Source organism: Amblyraja radiata, chromosome 7 (assembly GCF_010909765.2).
Source record: "Amblyraja radiata isolate CabotCenter1 chromosome 7, sAmbRad1.1.pri, whole genome shotgun sequence".
In the NCBI taxonomy this organism is placed as follows: Eukaryota; Metazoa; Chordata; class Chondrichthyes; order Rajiformes; family Rajidae; genus Amblyraja; species Amblyraja radiata.
Window position 1 is genome coordinate 12,590,593 of NC_045962.1, and position 23,522 is coordinate 12,614,114.

Sequence of the window (23,522 nt, forward strand, 5' to 3'; positions counted from 1 at the left end):
CCCGTGAAAAAGCCCCATAAGTGTGAGGTAACCACTCATAACTATTAATTCAAGCTACATTTACCTCAAGATTATCTGAGTTCATCTATGTCTTCTGGTGCCAAACCGTTGTTTTCACTCCAATTTTTTATCAAAAATAAATATCCTCTAATTTAGTTGGGGAGGTGGGGGAAAGGGCAGAAAATCCAAGCTGATGTTTGATTCTAGCACTGAGGGATAACTCCTCTGTTGGAAGTATGAAACAAGTCCTAATCTACCTTCACGGTGATAAAAGAAACAATAATGCCCATTATCATAGTCAATATGTAACCTTTGATAAACATAAATCATATTTTCTGGTTATGATCATTGCAATGATATGGCAATTTAGGGAGTTATCTATTTGTAACTTAATTGTTGTGTTTTATGCAACGTCATTGTTACACTTCAAAGGAATTTCATTGAATGCAAGATATTTTCATCGAGCAAAATCATAAGCATATTCAGAAAACTTTATTTTAGTTACTATCTATATTATTAAAACTCTTGTACAATACAATACAATACAATTTATTGTCATTTGAGCCTCAGTGAGGCTCAAACGAAATTCCGTTTCCACAGCCATACAAACAAAGACAATTCCTAGACATACACACAATTTAGTTCACACAAACATCCATCACAGTGAACCTACTGTGATGGAAGGCAAAGTCTTTTCTCTCCCCTGTTCTCCATGTCTCTCCCGATGTCCAAGCCCCAGGCGGGCGATGATGTCCCACGGCCATTTTAGGCCGTGCCGGGCGATGTACGGCCCCACTCCCGGTCTAAAAGTCACAAAGTTGGAGCCCCCGGCGGGCGCTGGAATGTCCCACGGCCGTTAAGCCGTGCTGGGCGATGTACGACCCCGCTCCAGGTCGTTCCAACCCCGCGACACGGGCTGGAGAAGTCGCGTTGCGGGAGCTCCGGGAAGCGGTCTCTCTCTCCACCCGGACCCGCGAGCTCCCGATGTCCCAGTCCACCGGACCTGCGGCTGCGTTGCTGGAGCCTCCGAGCCCCAGGCGTCGAGTCGCAGCAGCGAGTCACCACCGCTCCCCACGTTCCGAGGCCGGCCAGCCCCACGATGGTGAGTAGTCCGCAGCTCCGCAGTCTCCCGAGCCCCTGGGTCGTTCAGGTTGGAGGCCGCTCCACGGTGCTAGGCCCCAACGACAACGGAGACCCGACAGGGAAAAGGTCGGGTCTCCCGGACAGGGAAGAGATTTTAAACAGTTTCCCCCCCCCCCCCCCCCCCCCCCCCCCCCCGCCCCCCACATATACACATTTAAAACCAATATTAAAAAACACCAACACTACATTTAACTAGACAAAAAAATAAAAAAAAGACAGACAGGCTGTAGGGGCCGCTGCAACGGGTGAGTCGCGCCGCCGCCATGTATGTGTGTGTGTGTGTGTCATTTGGGCACAATCTGGTTAATTCCTATTTTCTTTCAAACGCTAGGCCACAGCCTTCCCATTTTCACACACCCTACTCACATTTTCCCCCTGGCGGCGATAAACATCTTCCCGTTGCATTTTCACCAATATTTCTGAATTTTTTGATCCTTGAAATTTTAAAAACAGCCCAAACTCACAAATTTTGAGAATAAAAAATGTGACGGATGTCACAATGCACTCGCAAGGCAGGATGGGACACTCCGGAAGGGAGGGGCACTTAAGGTCCGGCGCCCGGCGCCCAACGCCCAACGCCTGAGTGACGTCACAATGCACTCGCAAGGCAGAATGGGACGCTCCGAGATGGAGGGGCACTCCGGTGCTCGTGGTCAACTGCCGGCCGCCCGGTGCCTGGTGAGGAGGCTGCTGCCGTGGGCCGAGCCCGGCGACTGGACCTGGGGTGGAGCCGAGCCTGGAGCTGGAGTGAGGGCCGAGCCCGGGGCTTGGGATGGGGCCGTGACTGGGGACGAGAAAGAAGCCGCCGGTGGAACCAAGGACGAGCCTGTGTCCAGGGTCAGGGCGGGTGAAGTCAGAACCTGCACTGGAGCCCAGGTGGCGGCCGAGCTGACGGGTGGAGGCTGCCGCTGGAAACAAGGACGAGCCTGGGTCAGCGGGACTAGCAGCATCTCTGGAGAGAAGGAATGGGTGATGTTTTGGGTTGAGACCCTTCTTCAGACTTGTACAAATCTACAGGTTTGTTGGTTAATTGGCTGTGGTAAAATTGTAAATTGTCCCTAGTGTATAGGATAGTGCGAGTGTATGGAGTGATCACTGGTCGGCATGCTGGGCTGAAGGGCCTGTTTCCACACTGTACCTTTTAAGTAGACTTAAGTCTAAGTCTAAAGTCTAAGGGACCTCGGTAGCAGACCTTCACTGAGCATCAGGACCAGGAAGAAGTATGATGATTGCATTTGGACCTCGGGGGGGAAAACTAGGTAGTGGTGAGATAGAGTTGATGATCGGGGGATATGATAGCCATGGTTTCATTGCATTAGGGGTGCTTTGATGGTCAAAATATCTGGGGACCTTGGTCAGAGAGTCAGAGGGACCTACAGCAGTCAGAGCTAAGAGGAGACTTGGCAAATCATGCTATCAGAGAGGCTTTGGAGGATGAACTATTTGCTAGGCGCATTGGGTTTCATTTCCATAAATCTGGATTATAAAAAATAACATCATAACAACATTGCCTGATCTGCATCCACTGGTTGTTTAATAAGGAACTGCAGATGCTGGAAAAATTGAGAGTAGACAAAAATGCTGGAGAAACTCAGCAGGTGATGCAGCATCTATGGAACGAAGGAAAAGGTGACGTTTTGGGTCGAGACCCTTCTTCAGACTGGTTTGTTAGTTCACTTCCACAGATATTATTTTCTCCCATGTCATTACTCCATCATCTGTAACATACCTAGGTGGGTGTATAAAGGCCTTAAACCATGGTGGTTGTGTGCATTTTAGTACCAATGTACAGTACCACAGCGCAATGAAATACATTTTGCACATCCAATTGCATTATTAGGCAATGGTACCCAATAGTGGCTTGAAGTATAACTTTTAACAGAATAGCCCTTTGAAACGTGATTCTCGTTATGGGAACATAACAAAGAAGGAAGAATAGGATTGCAACTGGAAAGTGGCAAAATCAAAAAAGTTGAAGTGCTCATTTCTGTTTGTGTTGCACAGAACATGGGAAAGTAAACTGTTGCTGCTGCAAGAAATAATGGACGAATGTTTAAAAGTGCAGGCAACTTGGCTTTACCTGGAGCCAATCTTCAGCTCCCCTGACATCATGGCCCAGATGCCTGAAGAGGGAAGACGGTTTACCGCTGTGGATAAGACTTGGAAGGAACTTATGAAGCAAGTTATACTGGTGAGTTAATGTTCGATTGCTATTATTAGTATTTCCAGCCAAATAAATAATAACTTTTGGTGGTTTAAGTGAAGACAAAGCCTGTATTTTATAGTTGGACATCACACAATGTGCGATAATTAAAGATGAAACCTGGGAGTATGCAGATGTTTTTTGTTCTAACTCAAATACTGCAGAGTAAAGGGAGACGCCGGAGCACCATCATCCGGAGAGAAGGGCCTGGAACATCGGGCCTCCGTAAAGGTGACAGCGGAGGCCTCAATAGGCCCGACTATGGGTGGACATGGGATGGGGACTGGACTTTGTGCTTTCCCTCATAATGGGAACCATTGTGGGGGGGGTGTTTTTATGTTTAAATTTATTTATTATTGTTATGTTGTAATCTTTTTAATGTGTTGCAATGGCCATACGCATTTCACTACACCAATTGGTGTATGTGACTAATAAAGAACCTTTGAACCTTTGAGAAACAAAGAACTGCTGGGGCATGATAAACTCGCTGTGTTGTACACATACTTCATACATTTGCACACACTAAGCTACTTTCCTTTTTTGCTCCCCCCACCTCCCCTATTCTTATATTCATATATTTTATACCTTTAATCTATTCAAATGTTTAATGTTTCTTCTTGAGCATTTCAAAGGAAATTATGTCATTGGCATTGCATCCATGTCTTCACCTGAGGAAGATTTGGCTTGAATCAATTCAATAGAATCTTGTATTGACTCTTCCATAGTTCCCATGAGATCAATGGAAGCCATTCATTATCGTGTTGTTTCAAGATATTGCCTTCTAGCTCTCTTGCAAGAATTATATATACTCATTATTTTATCCCTTATTTTCTCAAGATACGCCATGTATGCAACATCTTTCTTAGCATATTTCAATTCTTTTTTCCAAATGTCAGCTTTGCTCGGTGGTAATGACGCACACACCTTGTCATTTAAAAAAACTGCTTCTAATATAGCATGATTCATAATTCCATGACTGTCTCAATTGTCTCATTTTCACTATAATAAATCCAATTATATTCCAAGTCCTTTATGCATTTATGTGTTAGATTTAGCTCTTAGGGCTAAAGGAATCAAGAGATATAGGGAAAAAGCATCAGTCACGATCAAATTGAATGATGGTGCAAAATGGCCTACTCCTACACCTATCTTCTATGTTTTTATGTTCCTATGTTTAATCCGCCACAAGTATAATCCATTGTGGAATATGACGCTATTCTGAGGTTTAAAAGGGAAATTGCTAATTGTTGTTTCATGATTAAACTTGTCTAACCCATGTCTTCAAGTTCTCCTTTGACAAATGCACTAATCTTTAGTAGCACCATTTGATTCAAAGGAAATATGTGGCTGCTTACTATTTTCATAAAGTGGTTAAATAAAAAAATAAGCAAAATTGGAAACTATTTGTTCTTCAATGTTTTCAGGTTTATTTTCCTTTGGCTCGTTACAATCCATTAATATCTATTTTTAGCCCAGTGTAACCTATGTATTTCTATTGGACTTAATGTATGTGGCTGGCTGAATAACTCATCTATCCTTCGAAGGTCTTATTGTTTGAAATATGGTATTGATACATTACTGTGATTGCATAAAGAGTTGTTTATCTTTTATAGGGCCATGTTCATGGAGTTTAAAAGATCTTTCTGATGACTTCATCTCATTGGATTAATTGTCAAATGTTACTTATGACTACTTATCCACATTTAACCAAATGTTTGTGACAGATCTAGTTTGCTGAATCTTTGCTGTATTTGAACTTTGCATTAATCATGGGCATTAAGTGCAGACTATTACCAACTCCTTGGTTCACAGTTATCTGGTAATAATCATATGGTTTACTGCTTTAGATCCTCCATCAAAAGCTATAGCTTAAGCTTCAGGATTGTCTTTAATGGAACCCCTCTTTTTTATGTATCTAACTTTTCCCCTACCTAGTTGTTCAACTTACGTAGGATGGGTAAAAACATGCAGTCTATCGTTTTTGCATCTGGTTTGATGTCATTATGGACATTATAATCTGTACAAGCCATGCAGATATCCTGGATCATTCATGCATACACCTAATAGTACATTAACAAGTACCATGTTGAATTCTTCATTGTAAAAAGCTTCAATATTCCAAACCAATCTTTGTCTATGAATGTTGTTTGATTATTATAATCGGCTACAGTAATCCATGGTTCTGTACAGGCTGTCCATTGTGATGTTCTGAATATCTCATTTGGCCTGAAGTCATCAATATTTTACTCAAATATATTCAGGTTTTCTGCACTCTTTGTCGTGGTACTTGGCTGAACGTAATTATTTGTCCTTCCCCGTTATTGAGAATTTTGTTTTGAAATTTCAGTCCCCATTGATGACCGAATGATTCCAGGAATAATAATAATAACTTTATTTATAGAGCACTTTAAAAACAACCACTGTTGCAACAAAGTGCTGTACATGACTAATCATGAACAAAAAATTATTACAAGACAATAAAAACATTAAAAGAGAGAGTAAAAACAATAAAAACATTAAAAACACTAAAACAGGAGCAAAGTCTCATGCAGGGTCAAAAGCCAAGGAATAGAAAAGGGTTTTAAGACTGGTTTTGAAGATGGACAGTGAGGGGGCCTGTCTGATGTGCAACGGCAGAGTGTTCCATAATGTCGGAGCAGCAACAGAGAAGGCTCTATCCCCTCTGAGCTTCCGCTTAGACCTCGGTACCTCCAGGAGCAGCTGATCAGCTGACCTGAGGCACCGGGCAGGAGCGTAGGGATGAAGCAGCTCAGAGAGGTAACGCGGGGCGAGACCATTTAAAGATTTAAAAACGAATAGAAGAATCTTAAAATGAACTCGAAAGTACACCGGGAGCCAGTGGAGGGAGGGAGGCCAGAATTGGCGTTATGTGCTCCCTCTTTCGAGTTCCAGTTAAGAGACGAGCAGCAGCATTCTGAACCAACTGGAGACGAGCCAGGGAAGATCGAGTAACTCCAAAATAGAGTGCGTTACAGTAATCCAGCCTAGATGTAATGAAGGCATGGATTACTGTTTCAAAATGCTGCCGCTCAAGGATGGGCTTCACCTTTGCCAGCTGCCTTAAATGAAAGAAGCTGGACTTAACCACCGCGCCTATTGGTGGTATGAGTGGGTTAGCATATGATGAGCGTTTGATAGCACTGAGCCTCTACTCTCTGGAGTTTAGAAGGTTGAGGGGCGACCATAATTGAAACTTACAGAATAACGAAAGGCAAAGAATAGACTGAATGTGGAAAGGATGTTTCCACTGGTGGGAGAGTTCAGGACCAGAGGTCTTAGCCTCAGAATTAAAGGGCGCTCTTTTAGAAAGGAGGTGAGGAGGATCTTCTTTAGTCAGAGGGTAGTTAATCTGAGGAACTCATTGCCACAGAGGGCTGTGGAGGCTATCGGTAAATATTTTTAAGGCAGAGATAGACAAATTCTTGATTAGAATGGGTGTCAAAGGTTATGGGGAGAAGGCAGGAAAATGGGATTAGGAGACAGAGATCGGCCATGATTGCATGGCGGAGTAGACTCAATGGGCCGAATGGCCTAATTCTACTCCTATAACTTGTGAACTTGTAACAGTTTAATTGCTCCTGAATCTGCAAATTGTTCTGCTTTCTTCCATTGCTCCTGGCAGTGATGGTTGGAAACCATTTGACTGATGATGCTCCAGTCAAATTCTCTTGCTTCAGCGCGTGATTTCTTCTTGGTGACTTGTTATTGTGAAAACTTCCCCAGTGAAGAAGTATCAGAAAAATAATTATTTTGATTAGCTATCTTGGCTTCCGACGTATAAACTGAGGGTACGTGTCCTATCTCTTAGTTATTTTGAATTACTATATTTCCCGGCGAAGAAGACGCTATTTTTTACCCTAAAATAAGGCCCGAATATTTACCTGCGTCTTGGAGGCCGAAGGTTAGGCTGTTAGCCAAGAAAGATAGACTTGGCTATCCCTCAGAACAGCAACACCAAGAACGGTGTTGCTGTACTGAGGGATAGCCAAGTCTATTCCCCATTGCCGGCAGCTGATTGACATTCTCTGGCTGGGTCCAGTGTCACCCTTGCAGACATTTTGCTGATGGCGACATTCTACCAAGACTTGGGTCCGGTCCCCAGGGCGGGAAGACGGAGCAGCTTTGCGCCAGAGCAGCAGGGACAGTGGCCAGACGCTCACCCATGTGCAGTAGAAGCCACTTGTAGAGGGCAAGGTTTAGTAGTGCTAGATTTGGGGCAAAATGAATAATAGTGACTATTCATCCTAGGTGGGCAATTGATGAATACGCTAGAATTTTTCGTAGTTGTGTTTGATTAAGTCCGCTTCATCCCCCAATGATAATTGAGGTGACCCCTAGGGCTATGAGAATATTTGGGTTAAGGAGGGGGTAGAGTTGAAGGAGGATGGCGAAGGGAGCTAGTTTTTGTCATGTTGAGAGGATAAGTCCTGTGGTTAGGTTCAATCCTTGGAGAACTTCTGGCAGTCAGAAGTGTATAGGTGCCAGACCGATTTTTAAGGCCAGGGCCAACGTAATTAGTGTGGCGGAGGTTGGTGAAAGCATGTCGGTGATGTTTCATTGTCCTGTAATTCAGGCATTTGTTGTTCCTGCAAAGAGGAGGAGCGCAGAAGCTGTGGCTTGTGTGAGGAAGTACTTGGAGTTGGCTGAGCAATGCCACTCTCGTAGCGACTGCTCCGCCGAACCTGCCACGCCATTGACCCTGGAACTGTGTGAAGTGGGAAGCGGCTGTAAAAGGACAATGCTGTTGGGAGGGGGGGGGGGGTTCCTTTCCACAGCGTGTGGGGAGTCTGGCGTGGGTCAGCATGGCCTGGGCTGCACAAAGTAGCAAAATTGGCTGGGCCGCCAGGGGTAAAGTTGCGGGGAGGGCTGGAGAGTTGAGAAGGAGGGGGTCGGGGATCATGCCAGTAACTCACTCACTCAGTAGCTCGGGTGGCTGCGAGCGGCCGCCGGGGCGGGACAGCGGTACTGGCCGCCACCTCAGCGACTTCTGCCGGCCCGCCAGCCAGCCACAGTGCCCATCGGCACAGGCGCAATCGGTGGAGGTGGTGGTTGGCGGGTAGCTACTGGGCAGAAGGCTGGCTGCCTCGTCCCGGGCTCTCTCCCTCTCCCTCCCCCCCTCTCCCTCCCCCCTCTCCTCCCTTCGTCCACCCCCTCATCCCCCCCCCCCTCTCTCTCCCTCCCTGAGCCAGGAAGACCCCGTCCCTCAGACCTGAACCGCATTGTGCATTGTGGGACAGGTGAAGATGGAGGCTCCCTCGTCCTCATTGCCTCCTTGAACCAAACCCCTGATCCTGTCCCGCCAGCCATTTTTCAAAATTTGGCAACTCAAAATGGGGGTGCGTCTTCTTCACCGGGAAATACGGGAGTCATTTGTGATGAATGGCTTCTATCACCTCTCCGCAAATCATTCACACCAATCTCACCCACATGCTTTGGAATTCTGGCTTTTTGCTGGCTTGCAAGCCATGACTATAATGCATCACAACACAGGACAACACCACGGCCTGGCAGCACTTTGAGGTAGGCATAATGGCAGGCTGTACCATTTCTCCTCTGGTTTTCACCATGGCAATGGAGCTCATCATTCGAGCATCACGATGGGTGGTCGGAGGAGAACGATAGGGCTGCGTCTTCCTCCAATCAGGGCGTACATGGATGACATGACCACAATAACAACAGCGAAAGCATGCACCAAACGCCTGCTGGATAAACTCCAGGAAAACATCAAATGGGCACGAATGGAGATTAAACCCAGCAAATCCTGCAGTATTTCCATCGTCAAAGGCCGGCTCACTGACAAAGGTTCCGCATCAATAACGAGACAATACCAACTGTCCTGGAGAAGCCTGTCAAAAGCCTCGGGCGATGGTACACCGCATACCTGAAGGATGCAGAGCAGGTGGAACAACTCAGGCAGGATACAATCAGTGGCCTCAAGCAAATCAACAACACTGCTCTCCCAGGGAAGCTGAAGCTTTGGTGCCTTCAATTCGGTCTACTGCCCCGACTCATGTGGGCAATTACCATCTACGAGGTCACTTTAACCCATGCCAACCAGCTGGAGAGACTGGTGAACTCACAAGTGAGGAAGTGGCTTGGGCTACCGAGATGCCTCAGCAGCATAGGGCTCTATGGGAATGGAGCCCTCTCATTGCCAGTCTCAAGCCTGGTGGAGGAGTACAAAGTGAGGCTGGACATGACACTAACAGAATAAATAACATAAAATAAATAATTAAGTTTCCGTACATCCATAGAAAAAAATGTAAAAAATAAAAATGACACAACACATTATAGAATTCAACACAAACGTCCCTCCACAACAGAATCAAAATTTTCCACTGTGGGGAAAGGCACCAGAAAGTTAAGTCCTCTTCCTCTGTGACCACCGGAGGTCGGGGCCTATTTGTGGCCTCCACAGCAAGCCCGATGTTTTCAGGCCCTCTTGCCAGGAAGCTAGAACACTGGCGTCGGGGTGAACACTCCTCAGCGGCTTGGAAATGTCTGGAGCGGCCGCTTCCTCCCCGGAGACCGCGGAACCCGAAATCCTCAGGCCGCGCTGGCTGGAGCTCCGACTCTGGCGATCTCGGATCCCAGGTTCCGCGGTGTTTTAAATCCAGCGCCGCCCGCGGCTGGATGCCCGCAGCCACAGCTCCTCGGATGTTGGAGTCGGCGGTCACAGCACTCCGGAGCTTACCGCATGGCGACCTGGAAAGGCATCGCCCGCTCCGTGATGGCGTCCCTGCACTGTGCCGCCACCGAAGCTGTCGTCCCGGCCGGTCCCGACAGGAAACGCCGCTCCAGTCTCGATGGTAGGCCGCGAGGAAGGGGCGAAGAAGCAGATCGGAGGGAAGCCACCTCTCTGACCAGGTAGGGACTAGGAAATAAAGTTTCCCCCTTCCCCTCCCCCACCCACCACATAAAAGACCTCCAACTAACATTTTGTTTTTTAACAGGACTAAAAATAAAAATAAAAAAGGGTGAAAGGACGGACTGCAGGCAGAGTGGGCCATGTCCAACAAGGCCAAGGGGGCTTCGGCTTGGGAGCAATGAAACCTACCTGGCAAAAGGCTACTCCAGCTGAACGTCGGCACCTGGTGGTGGAGGAGGTGCGCCACCAGGAAGAAGCAGCCAGGTGTGCCAAAGCCATATCCCAAGCCAAACAAGGCCGCTGGATGAGGTGGGATGGCGTTGAGAGGAGGAAGATCACATGGAGAGAGCTGTGGACCATGGAGTCAAATAAGTTGAGCTTCATTATCAGAGCCACATATGACGTCCTTCCCTCTCCCACAAACCTAAATCTTTGGCTGGGAGAGGATCCAGCCTGTGTGCAGTTCCAGCAAACCTCAAGCACATCCTGGTCGGTTGTAAGACCAGCCTAACACAAGGCAGATACACCTGGCGACACAACCAGGTGCTGAGGTGTTTGGTAGCTGAACTCGAGTGCAAGAGAGTTACCACCAACGCCATGCCTATCAATGCCCAGATAACATTCCCGCAAATACCATCCTTCATCCGGGAAGGAGAGAAACGGAGGACCAACCCCTCGCCGCTCAACTCATGCCCACTGAACGCAGCCAGGGACTGGGAAATGCGTGTTGACCTAGGCCAGAGGCTTTCGTTCCCAGTTGAAATCGCAGCTACCAACCTGCGACCAGACCTCGTTCTCTGGTCCAACTCCTGTCGGCGTGTTTGCATCATTGAGCTGACGGTCCCATGGGTGGTAGCTGTGGATGAGGCTTATGAAAGGAAAAAGCTTCGATATTCAGAGGCAGAGGAGAGAGGTTGGAGTGTAAGGGTGTGTCCAGTGGTGGGGTGCAGGGGCTTTGTAGCCAGTTCCACCGCAAGGCTCCTGAGGGAAGTAGGAGGCAAAGGGCTGGCACAAAGGAGGGCAATAAAAGAACTTGCCAATGCCGTCGAACGGAACAGTCACTGGCTGTGGCTGAAGAGGAAAGATGCTGTCTGGGCTGCCACGTGACCATCTAGAGGCTAACCATAAGACACACACCCAGGTCTGATCAACCTGCGGTGGGCCTGTCTCGACTGATGGTGTCTTTTGATAAAAGGCCGAAACACCCAGTGACGTTGAGGTACACAACTGAAGATGTGTCTGATTGTTAGCAAATTCACTTAGTGGTCATACCTAAGAATGTCAATTGTAGTGAAATCTTAGGGATTGTAACACCCAGTCCTACTAATCAATCTGCAGTTGAATTTGTACCTTGTATTGTACAAAATTCTGCAAGAATGTTTGATGGTATCTCTGTAAATATGGAAATTTCTCAACACAAATTTAAATGTGTGATTATGTGCTTTTAATTATGTGCCATTAATTTTCTCATCAATTAAGCCGCTATCACACTTGCCACTCAGCAGGTGGTTCAAGAAGGTGCCACAGTTGTCGTGCTGAGAAGTGTCTGTCAATGAGTCAATAAGCTTACTGACAGTTGTATCGTACTTCTGATTCCCAAATGTAACTTTACGGCACTTGACAATTTTGGACTGGTCATGGTTGAAATGACCATGTAACTTTTGTATTATTTTGCCAAACAAAACTCTCTTTCCATGGGATTTAAATATTTGCTAAATTACAGCAAGTTTTGTAATCAATTTCTATCAGAAGATGGCTTCAGGGAGTTCCAGTGTGATTTTGTTTGGGCAGAGACACTTGCCATCAATTTCCATTATTATTTGCTGTAAAGAAAAAAACATTATCACGCATTCTGTGTGTGAATTGAGATGTTCGTGCTTACCATCAATGTAGAATTCAAGTGTTACAAGCAAGTGAATGAACCACTCTTTTATTTTGTTGCTGCTTTTAAAATGCCGTGATTTCTGCTTGATCCATCGTCCACCTCTTGAGATTCCTCCAATACTTTGTACCTGATTACAATTCTTTCTTGCAACACAGTATTTGCCATGCATTATGTCTTGGGTAATTGTTGCTGCTGCAATTGAAAATTCTGCAGCAGTGAGGTTAATATTGAATACTATTTTGTTCATTATTTAAATGGATGTAAAAATAATTTCAGAGAAACAAAATTGACTGTTTATGTTTCTGCCAGTAATGCTAAACAAATCCTCTAGAATAAATTTGTGCAGATGAAAATTGAATCAAAGCAGTTACCATTTATTTGTTATGACTAATTAGCAATTATGACTAATACTGATTAGCAGTAAAAATCAATTTTGCTTTTAAAAATAGAAACACCTGATTATTTATTATGTTACCTCATGTATATTGAGAAAGCATTTATAATAAAGTAAAATATTACCTCTACAGGATACGCATGTTCTAGCTGTGGTATCTATAGATAAAATGATAGATAAACTAAAAAAATCCAATGGCCTGCTGGATTTGATTCTAAAAGGACTGAATAACTACTTGGAGAAGAAGCGCCTCTTTTTCCCACGATTTTTCTTCCTTTCTAATGATGAGTTACTGGAGATCCTTTCAGAAACCAAAGACCCAACCAGGTAAGTTGTAATTGATACACAATCTGCCTAAAACTGTTCTGTGCAGGAAGGGACTGCAGATGCTGGTTTAAACCAGATAGACACAAAAAGCTGGAGTAACTCAGCGGGACAGGCAGCATCTCTGGAGAGAAGGAATGGGTGACATTTCTGGTCGAGAGCGTTTAAAGAAGGGTCTCGACCTGAAATGCCAGCCATTCCTTCTCTCCAGAGATGCTCCCTGTCCTGCTGAGTTACTCCAGCTTTTTGTGTCTATCTTTAAAACTGTTGTGGGTTTTTGGTGGTTACTTGTGCATAAGCATTAACATAAATTTCACATTGTTTAAAAGTCATTTAACTGGAACTGTAAGATATTTCGACAGTAGCATGTCGATAGAAACAAAGCACCCAGGTTTTCAGTACACACCGTTGCCAGTGTGGGTCTTCTTTATTTTACAAAAGGGTGTCAGGGGGTTACGAGGAGAAGGCTGGAGAATGGGGTTAGGAGGGAGAGATAGATCAGCCACGAATGAATGGCGGAGTAGACTTGATGGGCCGAATAGCCTAATTCCGCTCCTATTACTTATGACCTTAAAAGTACACTGCGCATACTCACACATGTTCACAAGACTGATAAGATAATGAATATATCACATTGATGCAAATCACACTATTCTGGTACTCAGTTCTTTAAGTTACAGTTATCAATATACATACTACAAGAAGGGTACTACAGTCTGAAGAAGGGTTTCGGCCCAAAACATCGCCTATTTCCTTCGCTCCATAGATGCTGCTGCACCCGCTGAGTTTCTTCAGCATTTTTGTGTACCTTCGATCTTCCAGCATCTGCAGTTCCTTCTTGAATACATACTACAAGAACCTATTTATGAGTGAATACTTCGGGGATTGAGATTATTTGATAGGAATTTGTGAGCTAACAAAATCGAACTGTCTCATGCTTTCTGAGAGGTACAAATACATCGGCCTGCATAATGGAGTTCATTGGCAAAGAATTGTGCATTGTCAGGCCAAGGCTCATATCACAACTAGTGATCCGAGAGATCCTGGATTTGGGTCGAAGGTTGAATCGGATCTCTTGTCCCTAGAAACTTAGAGATCAGATCAGGCCATAGATCAAAGTTCAGACATGTTGTGATCCAAAGAGGTTAGGTGGGCAGTGGAGAGATGTGAGGAGATTAGGGAACTACCTGAAACTTTAAGTTTGGTGAATGAAAGGAATGACAACAATTGGTTTATATGTAGTTGAGGGATGTTCTCTACTCCTTTTGGCCCTTATTTCAGCCTTTACTTATCACTGTGGTTTTTGACATCCCGAATCACTGACTGTCTCAGGCCAAAACCACCACGATCCATGAGACAACCTCAAGCATGCATCAAAACCTTTTCAAATGCTAAGAACCTAGTCTTGCAGTTGCCCAAGATGTAAACAAGGAATGCTTTTTTTTCTTATTCTACCCATTAGGAGCACCATCAAATTACTGGCTGGAAATGTACACCTGCATTCTTCCTTCCAAAACAACGACTTATTAGGTCAAATTCCTCTTGGAGCATAGCGGCTACAATAACGTCAAATTTATAGGCCTGGGTGTGTCAATTTTCAGAATGGTATTCTTTGTGGAGAACTTGATAAGCATGCCTCATAAATGCATTGTATCAATTATTACTGTTTGATGATCAAAGATCCTATAGCGAGCAAGATAGATCACTCGACGAAAAAGAAGTAGTACGGTCATGGGCAGATTCATGGGTAATTTTCGGTCCCATTTCCGTAACCAGCTTCCGTCTCCGCACCAAAGATCCCATAGCAAAGATACTAGTGCGGAGACGGAAGCCGGTTACGGAAACATCATCAAAAAAATAAAAGTTCTTATGTAAAAATCTTCTCCTCATTTTCAGAATTATAATTTATTAACACAAACTGTTCCCCCGCAACGTTGATTACACGTCGGGTAGGGTTACTGAAATGAATGTAAAAAAGGCCCATGGTCTGTTCCGTTGTGTACTATACCTCAGCCCATTGCATTTAGCAGGAGTGGTCTATCTTGCTCTCAATAGACAAGAAATGAAAAGTGGCATATTTGAACACAGATTATGAAGATTGTTAAACTTTGCACTTTTACAGAGTACAACCTCATTTGAAGAAGTGCTTTGAGGGTATCGCAAAGGTTCAGTTTACTGACATCTTGGAAATAACACACATGAAGAGCAGTGAAGATGAAGTCGTGGAACTTATTGACATAATTTCTACTGCAAAAGCCAGAGGTCAAGTGGAAAAATGGCTGTTGGAACTTGAGTCAGCCATGATAAAATCTATTCACAGGGTAATGTGTTGCTCTTTTATGATTAGACATTAATGAATGGATTAAAAATAATTTTATCTCATGAGTTAATGAACAAAACTAATTGGAACGACATTTGATGGATTCTATACATGTCAGGAATAAGTAATATACCACATTACACTTCCACCCCAGGGCAGGTGTGCTGTTAAAGTACTCCAGTGTCTCTCCTGGTCAGCATTTTAACTATGACTTCAATTATGCAGCTCTTGGAAAGCGGTACTGTGGATTGGGGTTTGTGTTTCCTGAACGAGTGGAACTGGAGGCCCTTCCATTTATTTGAAACCCTATTAAAATTTAATGTGAAATCCTGTAATTGCATTTAAATCTGAATTTGCTAATAAGACCAATGTAGGATTGGTTCCATGAGGCAAGGTGAAGAAGCTACATGCAGTTGCAACTAATTAGATAACCTATGTGGCACTGTGTATTGCGAAGAAAGTTTCAAGCTTCCATTCTGCCTCTTTCTGAGACAGTTTTGCTTCACTTAAACTAATTAAGGTTAATCTTTTCATGGATGCCATTGGCCGTGGATTTGTTGTATTGCAGGGGTGGGGTTGGGATGGGATTATGTGATGTATGAAGATTAGAAAATGGGGAAGAATTGTAAATTGGTATTGTCTCGATAGGCCAAATTACCTCCTTTATTGCAAGGAAAACCTCAGCTGCTCAATGGATCTACGGTTTTCAACTGAAGAGCAAAGTGTCAGGAGGCTGAATGTGTAGGAAGGAACTGCAGATGCCGGTTTAATCCGAAGATAGACACAAAATACCGGAGTAATTCAGGCAGCACCTCTGGAGTGAAGGAATGGGTGACAGTTTGGGTCGAGACCCTACAGATGGCACAATGGGCTAAGTGTTCGGCTGGCGACCGGAAGGTAGCCGGTTCGAATCCCGTTTGGAGTGCATACTGTCGTTGTGTCCTTGGGCAAGACACTTTTCACCCACCTTTGCCTGTGTGTGAATGTGTGTGAGTGATTGGTGGTGGTCGGAGGGGCCGTAGGCGCAGATTGGCAGCCACGCTTCCGTCAGTCTGCCCCAGGGCAGCTGTGGCTACAGAAGTAGCTTACCACCACCGAGTGTGACTGAGGAGTGAATGAATAATGCGATGTAAAGCGCCTTGAGTATTAGAAAGGCGCTATATAAATCCCATCCATTATTATTTATTATTACTTCCGACTAGAGTCGGGGGGAAAGGGAAACAAGAGGTATAGACGGTGATGCAGAGAGATGTAGAGTGATGTAGATAGAGGAAGCTTCGCTGTCCCGTGAAGGAAACCTTTTACAACAAGTTTTGCTACTGTCAGCCATCTCAGCACTTAATACATTGGCTCCACGCTTATTCCAATCTGCCACAGAGACATCCCCTGCACATCCCATCTGTAGTGAATCATTAAACAAGTCACTAATGTGCTGTTTGACAGCATATCACTGTACACATTGACACCACTAAATATGTGATTTGCAGTAGTGATTGGCTGTCCTTATGCGAGCTGCTTGATAGATTGTATACACATTGCTACAAAGACAGCAGGCAGCAGTTGTCATAGTTAGCAAGGCCCACCTTTCATTTAACAAATCGCTTATCTTTGATGATATGCACAAAGCAATAATTCCCAGCGGCTGTTATATCACGCGACAGTAAACTTGCCACCCACAAGTTCGACTTCTGCAGATGTTGGTTTACTAAAAAAAAGCCACAGTGTTGCAATAGCTCAATGGGCCAGGCAGCATTTCTATATGACATGGGTAGATGACATTTTGGGGCTCTTCTTCAGATTGATGGGGGGGGGGTTGGACAAGGGGGTTATCTACTGCATTTGGTGCTCTCGAGGTGGCCTCCTTTACATCGGTGAGACCAAGCGTAGTCTAGACACCATTTCATGAAACACTTGCACTCAGTTCACCAAGGCCAGGTGGACCTCCTGGTTGCTAACCATTTTAACTCCTCTTCCCATTCCCAAGTAGATCTTTCTGTTCTGGGCCTCCTCGTCCAAATGCTAGCATTTATTTTAAGAGGGCTAGGATACAAAAACATGGATGTAATGCTGAGCTCTATAGGGCGCTGGTAAGGCCGCGTTTGGAACATTGTGAGCAATATTGGCAGCGCGATCGGCACAGACACGGTGGGCCAAAGGGCCGTGTTTCCGCACTGTATCTCTAAACTAAGCTAAACTAAATATTGGGCACCATATCCGAGGAAGAATGTTCAGGTTCTGGAGAGGGTCCAGAGGAGGTTTACAAGAGTTATCCCAGGAATGAGTGGGTTAACGTATGATGAGCGTTTGACGGCACTGGGCCTGTATTCGCTGAAGTTTAGAAGGATGAGGTGGGACCTCATTGAAACTTACCAAATAGTGAAAGGCTTGGATAGAGTGGATATGGAGAGGAAGTTTCCACTAGTGGGAGGGTCGAGACTAGAGGTCATGGCCTCAGAATTAAAGGATGTTCCTTTAGGAAGATGAGAATGAATTTCTTTAGTCAAAGGGTGTTGAATCTGTAGCATTCTTTGCCACAGAAGGCTGTGGAGGCCAAGTCAATGAATATTTTTAAGGCAGAGACAGATAGATTCTTGATTAGAACGGGTAACAGGGGTTATGGGGAGATGGCAGGAGAATGAGGTTTGGAGGGATAGATGGATCAGCCATGATTGAATGGCGGAGTAGATTTAATGTACTGGATGGGCTAATTCTGCTCCTATCTCCTATGACCTATGACCATTCCTTTCTGTCCTTGGTCTCCTCCATTGCCAGAGTGAGGCAATATATAAACTGGGAGAACAGCACCTCATATTCAGCCTGGGTAGCCTACAGCCCAATTTATTCACTCATTGTATTGACTATAAAGTAAAGGCAATGAGATCTTACAAGTTTCCCACAATAATAATAATAAGGCTGTTTTATAATTTCCTGGATGAACCTTTTTGCTTTCTGTAGGTTTACTTCATAATTTTCATTTGAATTTGAATAATACTTTGAAGAATGTACTAAGTTAACTAAAGCCCCTGACCCACTGTACGAGGTAATTCAAGAGTTCTCCCGAGTTTTCCCCTGATTCGAACTCGGAGAATGTCCGTAGCGGGTCCATAGGAGTTTGTGGATGTCTCCTAACGGCTCGTACGAGTAAAAAGCAACAATTTTTTTCACCACTAGTATTTTTTTACTCATGGGCATTGGAGGGATGAAAAAACGTCACAAGTTTACCGGAAGTACCTACTGTTAGCATTACGAGCCTTTACGAGCATTCGAGGCATCCACGAACTCCTACGGACCCGCTACGGACATTCTCCAAGTTCGAATCAGGGGTAAACTCGGGAGAACACTTGAATTACCTCGTACAGTGGGACAGGGGCTTAACAGAACTAATTCTTCCACTTTCCCAGTATCTTGAACAGAAGATATTTCAATTACTGAATTATGCTCACAAAATGTTCTTTAATGAATTTTACCCTTGTGAAAGCAGCTTTTCTTTTGTGACTAATATCAAGGTTATTGGCAAAGCGATGGAAGCTTATCCAAGTACTGTACGCATAGATTGGGTGAGGAACTGGCCTGGTCAAACAGTACTGTGTGTATCACAGATGTTTTGGACACAAGAGGTTCAAAATTATATTAAAGCTGGTCAACAGGTAAGCAAAATAGGATTTTAAAAAAAGTGAATATCTTTAAACAATTGATTTTACATTTACAAATCCATATTTATTCCATGATTTAAATAAAATATTGGGAAGGTTATTGTTATATTTCATCTTTTAGCTTGATTTATCTTAAAGTGGATTAAGTTTACAAACTTTGATTCATTCTATTCTTTTAATTGAATTCCTTTAACTCCACAACAAAACTCGCAATGACGATGCAGAATGAATGGCTTTCCCTTATTATAATTGTTGTATTCTTCATACGCGCTGCACACAGATTATTTAAATTAACAGAGATATTCTCAATTTAATAACAATGTAATTTTCTTTTCAAGAAAAGATGGATTCATTCAAAGAAGGTGGGATTAGCAATTTTGCCTATTGATAATCACGAGAGAAATTTATCTCCAAATGTGGTAAATTCGGTTTGATTCTGAGCGCACTAAGTTACAATGATCTGTGACACTCTCTTCGAAGGCTCTCGAGACTTATCTGGAACAGAATAATAAGCAGATAGATGATATTGTTACCTTGGTCCGTGGAAAATTATCCAAGCAGATTCGTACTACACTTGGAGCTTTGGTCGTGCTAGATGTACATGCCAGAGATGTCTTGGCAGTCCTGGTGAAGAAAAAGATCAGTGATGAAAATGATTTTGAATGGTTAAGCCAGCTGAGGTATTACTGGGAGGTGAGTGGATACTGTAGTAGTTAAAATGTCTCAGATATTTTTTTGTTTAATTCATAATATTAGTCACCTCACTGTACATAAGATGTGCTATATCCATAGCAAAAATAATAATTGATTTCCCCGTTTGGATTTTCAAAGAAAACTGCTTTGTTTTACATAAAAGTCAGTGCAAGAGATTGTAGGAAAGAGCTTTGCTGTCTTGAGGTTATTGAAACTTTGGAACTCTCAAGAATGAAGATGGGCATAACAAATGATCAAAGATATATCATGGAGCATCAGCACCAGAATGAAAGAAGGAGCTGTATGTTGGAACAGTCCAGCTTGGAGAACACTGGCACAGTGTATTAGTGATGTGAATCATCCAGGAAGTAGAGAAGATTTTAAAGTGAAGAGTGAGGTCAGATTAAGCTAAAAAGATGTTGTAAATTGAAAGTAGACCAGGGTTGAGAGAAAGATCTTAATGGTTGTTAGACACGGGTGAGGCGCTTGATGACTGGGGGGTGGCAAATGTGCCTCTCTCGAAGAAGGGCTACAAGGAAAAGCCTGGGAACTGTAGACCAGTGAGTGCAACATCTGTAGAAACAAGGAACTGCAGGTGCTGCTTTTCACAAAAGGACATAAAGTGCTGGAGTAACTAGTCTGTAGGCAAAGGGTCAGCGAATATTTTGCAAAACTAAGTCATGCATGATGTCCAAGGAGAAAGATTGGTGCAGTGCCAGAGGGTGGAGTCTGGAGGGTAAAGAAAGATGATAGATTAGGTGGGTGGGTGGATGGAGAGTGGTCAGGTCAATCAGGTGATGAATTGGGAGTGAATTGTCAGAATGTTAGGGTTGAGCAATGAGCAAGAGGTCAGTGGAGGTGCTGGGTGCAGTTACAAGCTTTGGATATGATTTAAGGAAGGAGAGAGAAGGGTGGAGTGGAGATGGATGGACACTGCAGGAAAAGCTACCACTCACCAGTAAGTATTTAATTTTAAAAGGGCTTGCATTGCATGAGGTAGGTTTCCAGCACCCAACATTGTGGGCAAGAACCTGGTCAACAGGTCTCCTCGAAGTAATGACAAAGCAGTCCTCAAAATGTTCATGAAGGCCTGTTTCTGCGTACACTCTCTATGGACCGTATGGTTTGGAATCATGGATTTGGCATGCTGTTTGAAGAACACTCAGGATAGATACTGAGAGGTCATTTCTTCAGTCTGGAGTATCTGAAACTTGGAGGGTTGGGACGGAAAAGACTAAAGTTGAGATGAGGAGGCAATTTACAATTGAAATTGACGAGATAGTTCTTAGATGGTTGTCAGCCTTTGGATTCCCTGCCCCAGAATATATTCAGATTGGCCTCAATGAATTCTTGCAAACTAAGAGAATCAAAGCATACGAGTACTAGGATAGAAAATAGACAATGCATAGAATTAGCCATAATTTTATTGAATGGTAATATATTCATAGATTCATAGAATTATACAGGCAATCGGCCCAGTATGCCCCCTACGCTAATCACATTTGCCTGCATTTGGACCATTTCCTATCCACTTACCAGTCAAATTATTTTTTTAAGCATTGTAATTGTACCTATGAAAAACCTTCGCCTCAGTTCTGTGAATCTTTCCCCTCTCATCTCAAACATCAGGCCCTAACAAAAATACTACGACTAGCCTATGCCCCTCACAATTTTAGAAATCTCTAAGTGACCCCTCCTTCCCCTTCATTCCAGTGAAAACAGTCCCAGCCTTTTCAATTTCTCGTTTTTACTCCAGCTCTACAGTCCAGGCTTAATTAAAGTGAGTCTTTTCCGCACCACCTGCTTCTAATTGTCGAGAGCGTTAAACTTTGTGAGTTAAAACAAAGCATTATCCATTTCATTGCTCCATTATATACTTTCTTCCGCTTGTCAGGATTGAAAAACAGTGTAACTGATTTTTTTGGCTCATTTCAAAAGAGGACGTGAAATGAAGTCGATGGCTACACGAGGTTTCACACAAATTATAACTGACATTTTAGTACAGGCGGTGGGAAGAGGCTGAATCTTCATGATTTTAATATTCTCTGGTCACACTACCTATTCTCAAATCCCACCTTGTGTTGACACACACACAGATATGTTGTACTGCAGATCATCTTAATTTATAAAATAAAATGCAGGAGGAAGTAAGATGAGGCTGAATCAACTTCAATTTCCGTAGACAGACGCAAAATGCTGGAGTAACTCAACGAGACAGGCAGCATCTCCGGAGAGGAAAGAATGGGTTACGATTCGGGTCCAGAGCCTTCTTCAGATATTTCTGTAGCCCGGCCCTGATCTGAAGTTCATGGAGCCCTCAACTTTGTGAAACTAGCTTTGTAATTGAACTGCTGCAGATTGTGCTGCCTTGCAACATGACATTGTTTCAACTCTGTGCTTAAAACATGAAATTCAGAAAATACATGACATTGATTTTTGTTTGCATTCAATTGCAGGCATAGGAGCCTGTTTGGCTCATTCTTGCTGCTTTGTCTTACACTTTTATATAGTTAGACCACAAGCTTTCAATGTATGACCCAAGGACATATATCAATGCAATAACTTACATACATCTCTGCTCCCTTATGTCCATCTGCACTTTCATCTAGACTAGAGTTCAATATAGTGTTGGATCTAGCAGGTGACATCCAGGTTCAGGAACCTCTGCTGTTCTTGAATGGTCCCTGGATGGTCCCAACAACCATCAGTCTATTGAACACTACAAATCCCAACTAAACTCTGAGCTGCGAACTATCTTGATTACATTGTTTAGTTTTGCACCATATTTGTTTTTAATTTGGAGACCATTTTTTGTTTGTTTATTATGTTATCTAGTGAGTCCTGTGTTCACAACCCTGTTCTGCTGCTGCAAGGGATAATGCCATTGTTCTGTTTCAGTACGTATGAAATTAAACACTCTTGACGACTCACCAGGAGAAATGCCCCACTTGGACTGCTCTCGGTATCTAATTTTATTTAGTTTAGTTTAGGTTAGAGATACAGCGTGGAAACAGGCTCTTCGGCCGTCCGAGTCCGCGCCGCCCAACGATTCCCCGTACATTAACACACCCTAGGGACAATTTACACATACACCAAGCCAATTAACCTACATACCTGTATGCCTTTGGAGTGTGGGAGGGTGTCGAAGATTTCCAAGAAAACCCATGCAGGTCACGGGGAGAACGTACAAACTCCGTACAGACAGCACCCGTAGTCGGGATCGAACCCGGATGTCTGGCGCTGCAAGCGCTGTAAGGCAGCAAATCTACCGGTGTGCCGCCATGCCGCCCGATTACTTAATGCTCCCATGAAGGAAATTTTATTTTGCTAAGATGCTATATAAATATAATTTGTCATTGCTGGAAAGTAAAAGCGAATGCTAATTGAGATGTGCCAACAATCTTCTGTTATTGGTTTCTTCACAAATATAATAGACTTTTTTGCATATCTTTGCGTTCTTCATTTAACAGGAAAATGAACTTCAGACAAAAATGATCAATGCAGGTTTACCCTATGGATATGAATATCTTGGAAACACCCCCAGACTTGTTATCACTCCACTTACAGACAGATGCTACAGGTGAATTTAGTGCACTGAATAACCGAAGAAGAATATTGAGCAACTTTAGAATTACAAATTATATTTACCCCTGTTGAGCTAAAGCACGGTAATTAGAAAACACAGTGACTGAATACGCTAGTTACTGAATATAATTGAGAGATCATAACTAATAGGAGCAGAATTAGGCCATTCTGCCCATCAAGTCTACTCCGCCATTCAATCATGGCTGATCTATCTCTCCCTCCTAACCCCCTTCTCCTACCTTCTCCCCATAACCCCCTGAGAACATAAAGTAACGTCCTTACTGACAACTTATTAGTCTCCCATATTAATAATGAAGCAAAAATCATGAAGATGAGCACGGTCTATCAAACATGATAGATCTATATCGAGTGATAAAACTTGAAATTCCAATTAGCTTTTTAAAAAACAAAATCACACATTTGAGGAGATGTC

General features: G+C 43.7%; 1 protein-coding gene across 1 annotated transcript in view; it reads left to right on the top strand.

The window, feature by feature from the left end:
- Positions 1–23,522, top strand: part of dnah7 (dynein axonemal heavy chain 7) — a 234,157-nt gene that overhangs the window by 45,419 nt on the left and 165,216 nt on the right. Inside the window, exons 18-23 of the mRNA XM_033023735.1 lie at positions 3,148–3,334; positions 12,648–12,841; positions 14,961–15,159; positions 18,665–18,805; positions 19,292–19,504; positions 22,975–23,084. Coding sequence (XP_032879626.1) covers positions 3,148–3,334; positions 12,648–12,841; positions 14,961–15,159; positions 18,665–18,805; positions 19,292–19,504; positions 22,975–23,084 — 1,044 coding nt within the window. The remainder of the gene's footprint in view (positions 1–3,147; positions 3,335–12,647; positions 12,842–14,960; positions 15,160–18,664; positions 18,806–19,291; positions 19,505–22,974; positions 23,085–23,522) is intronic.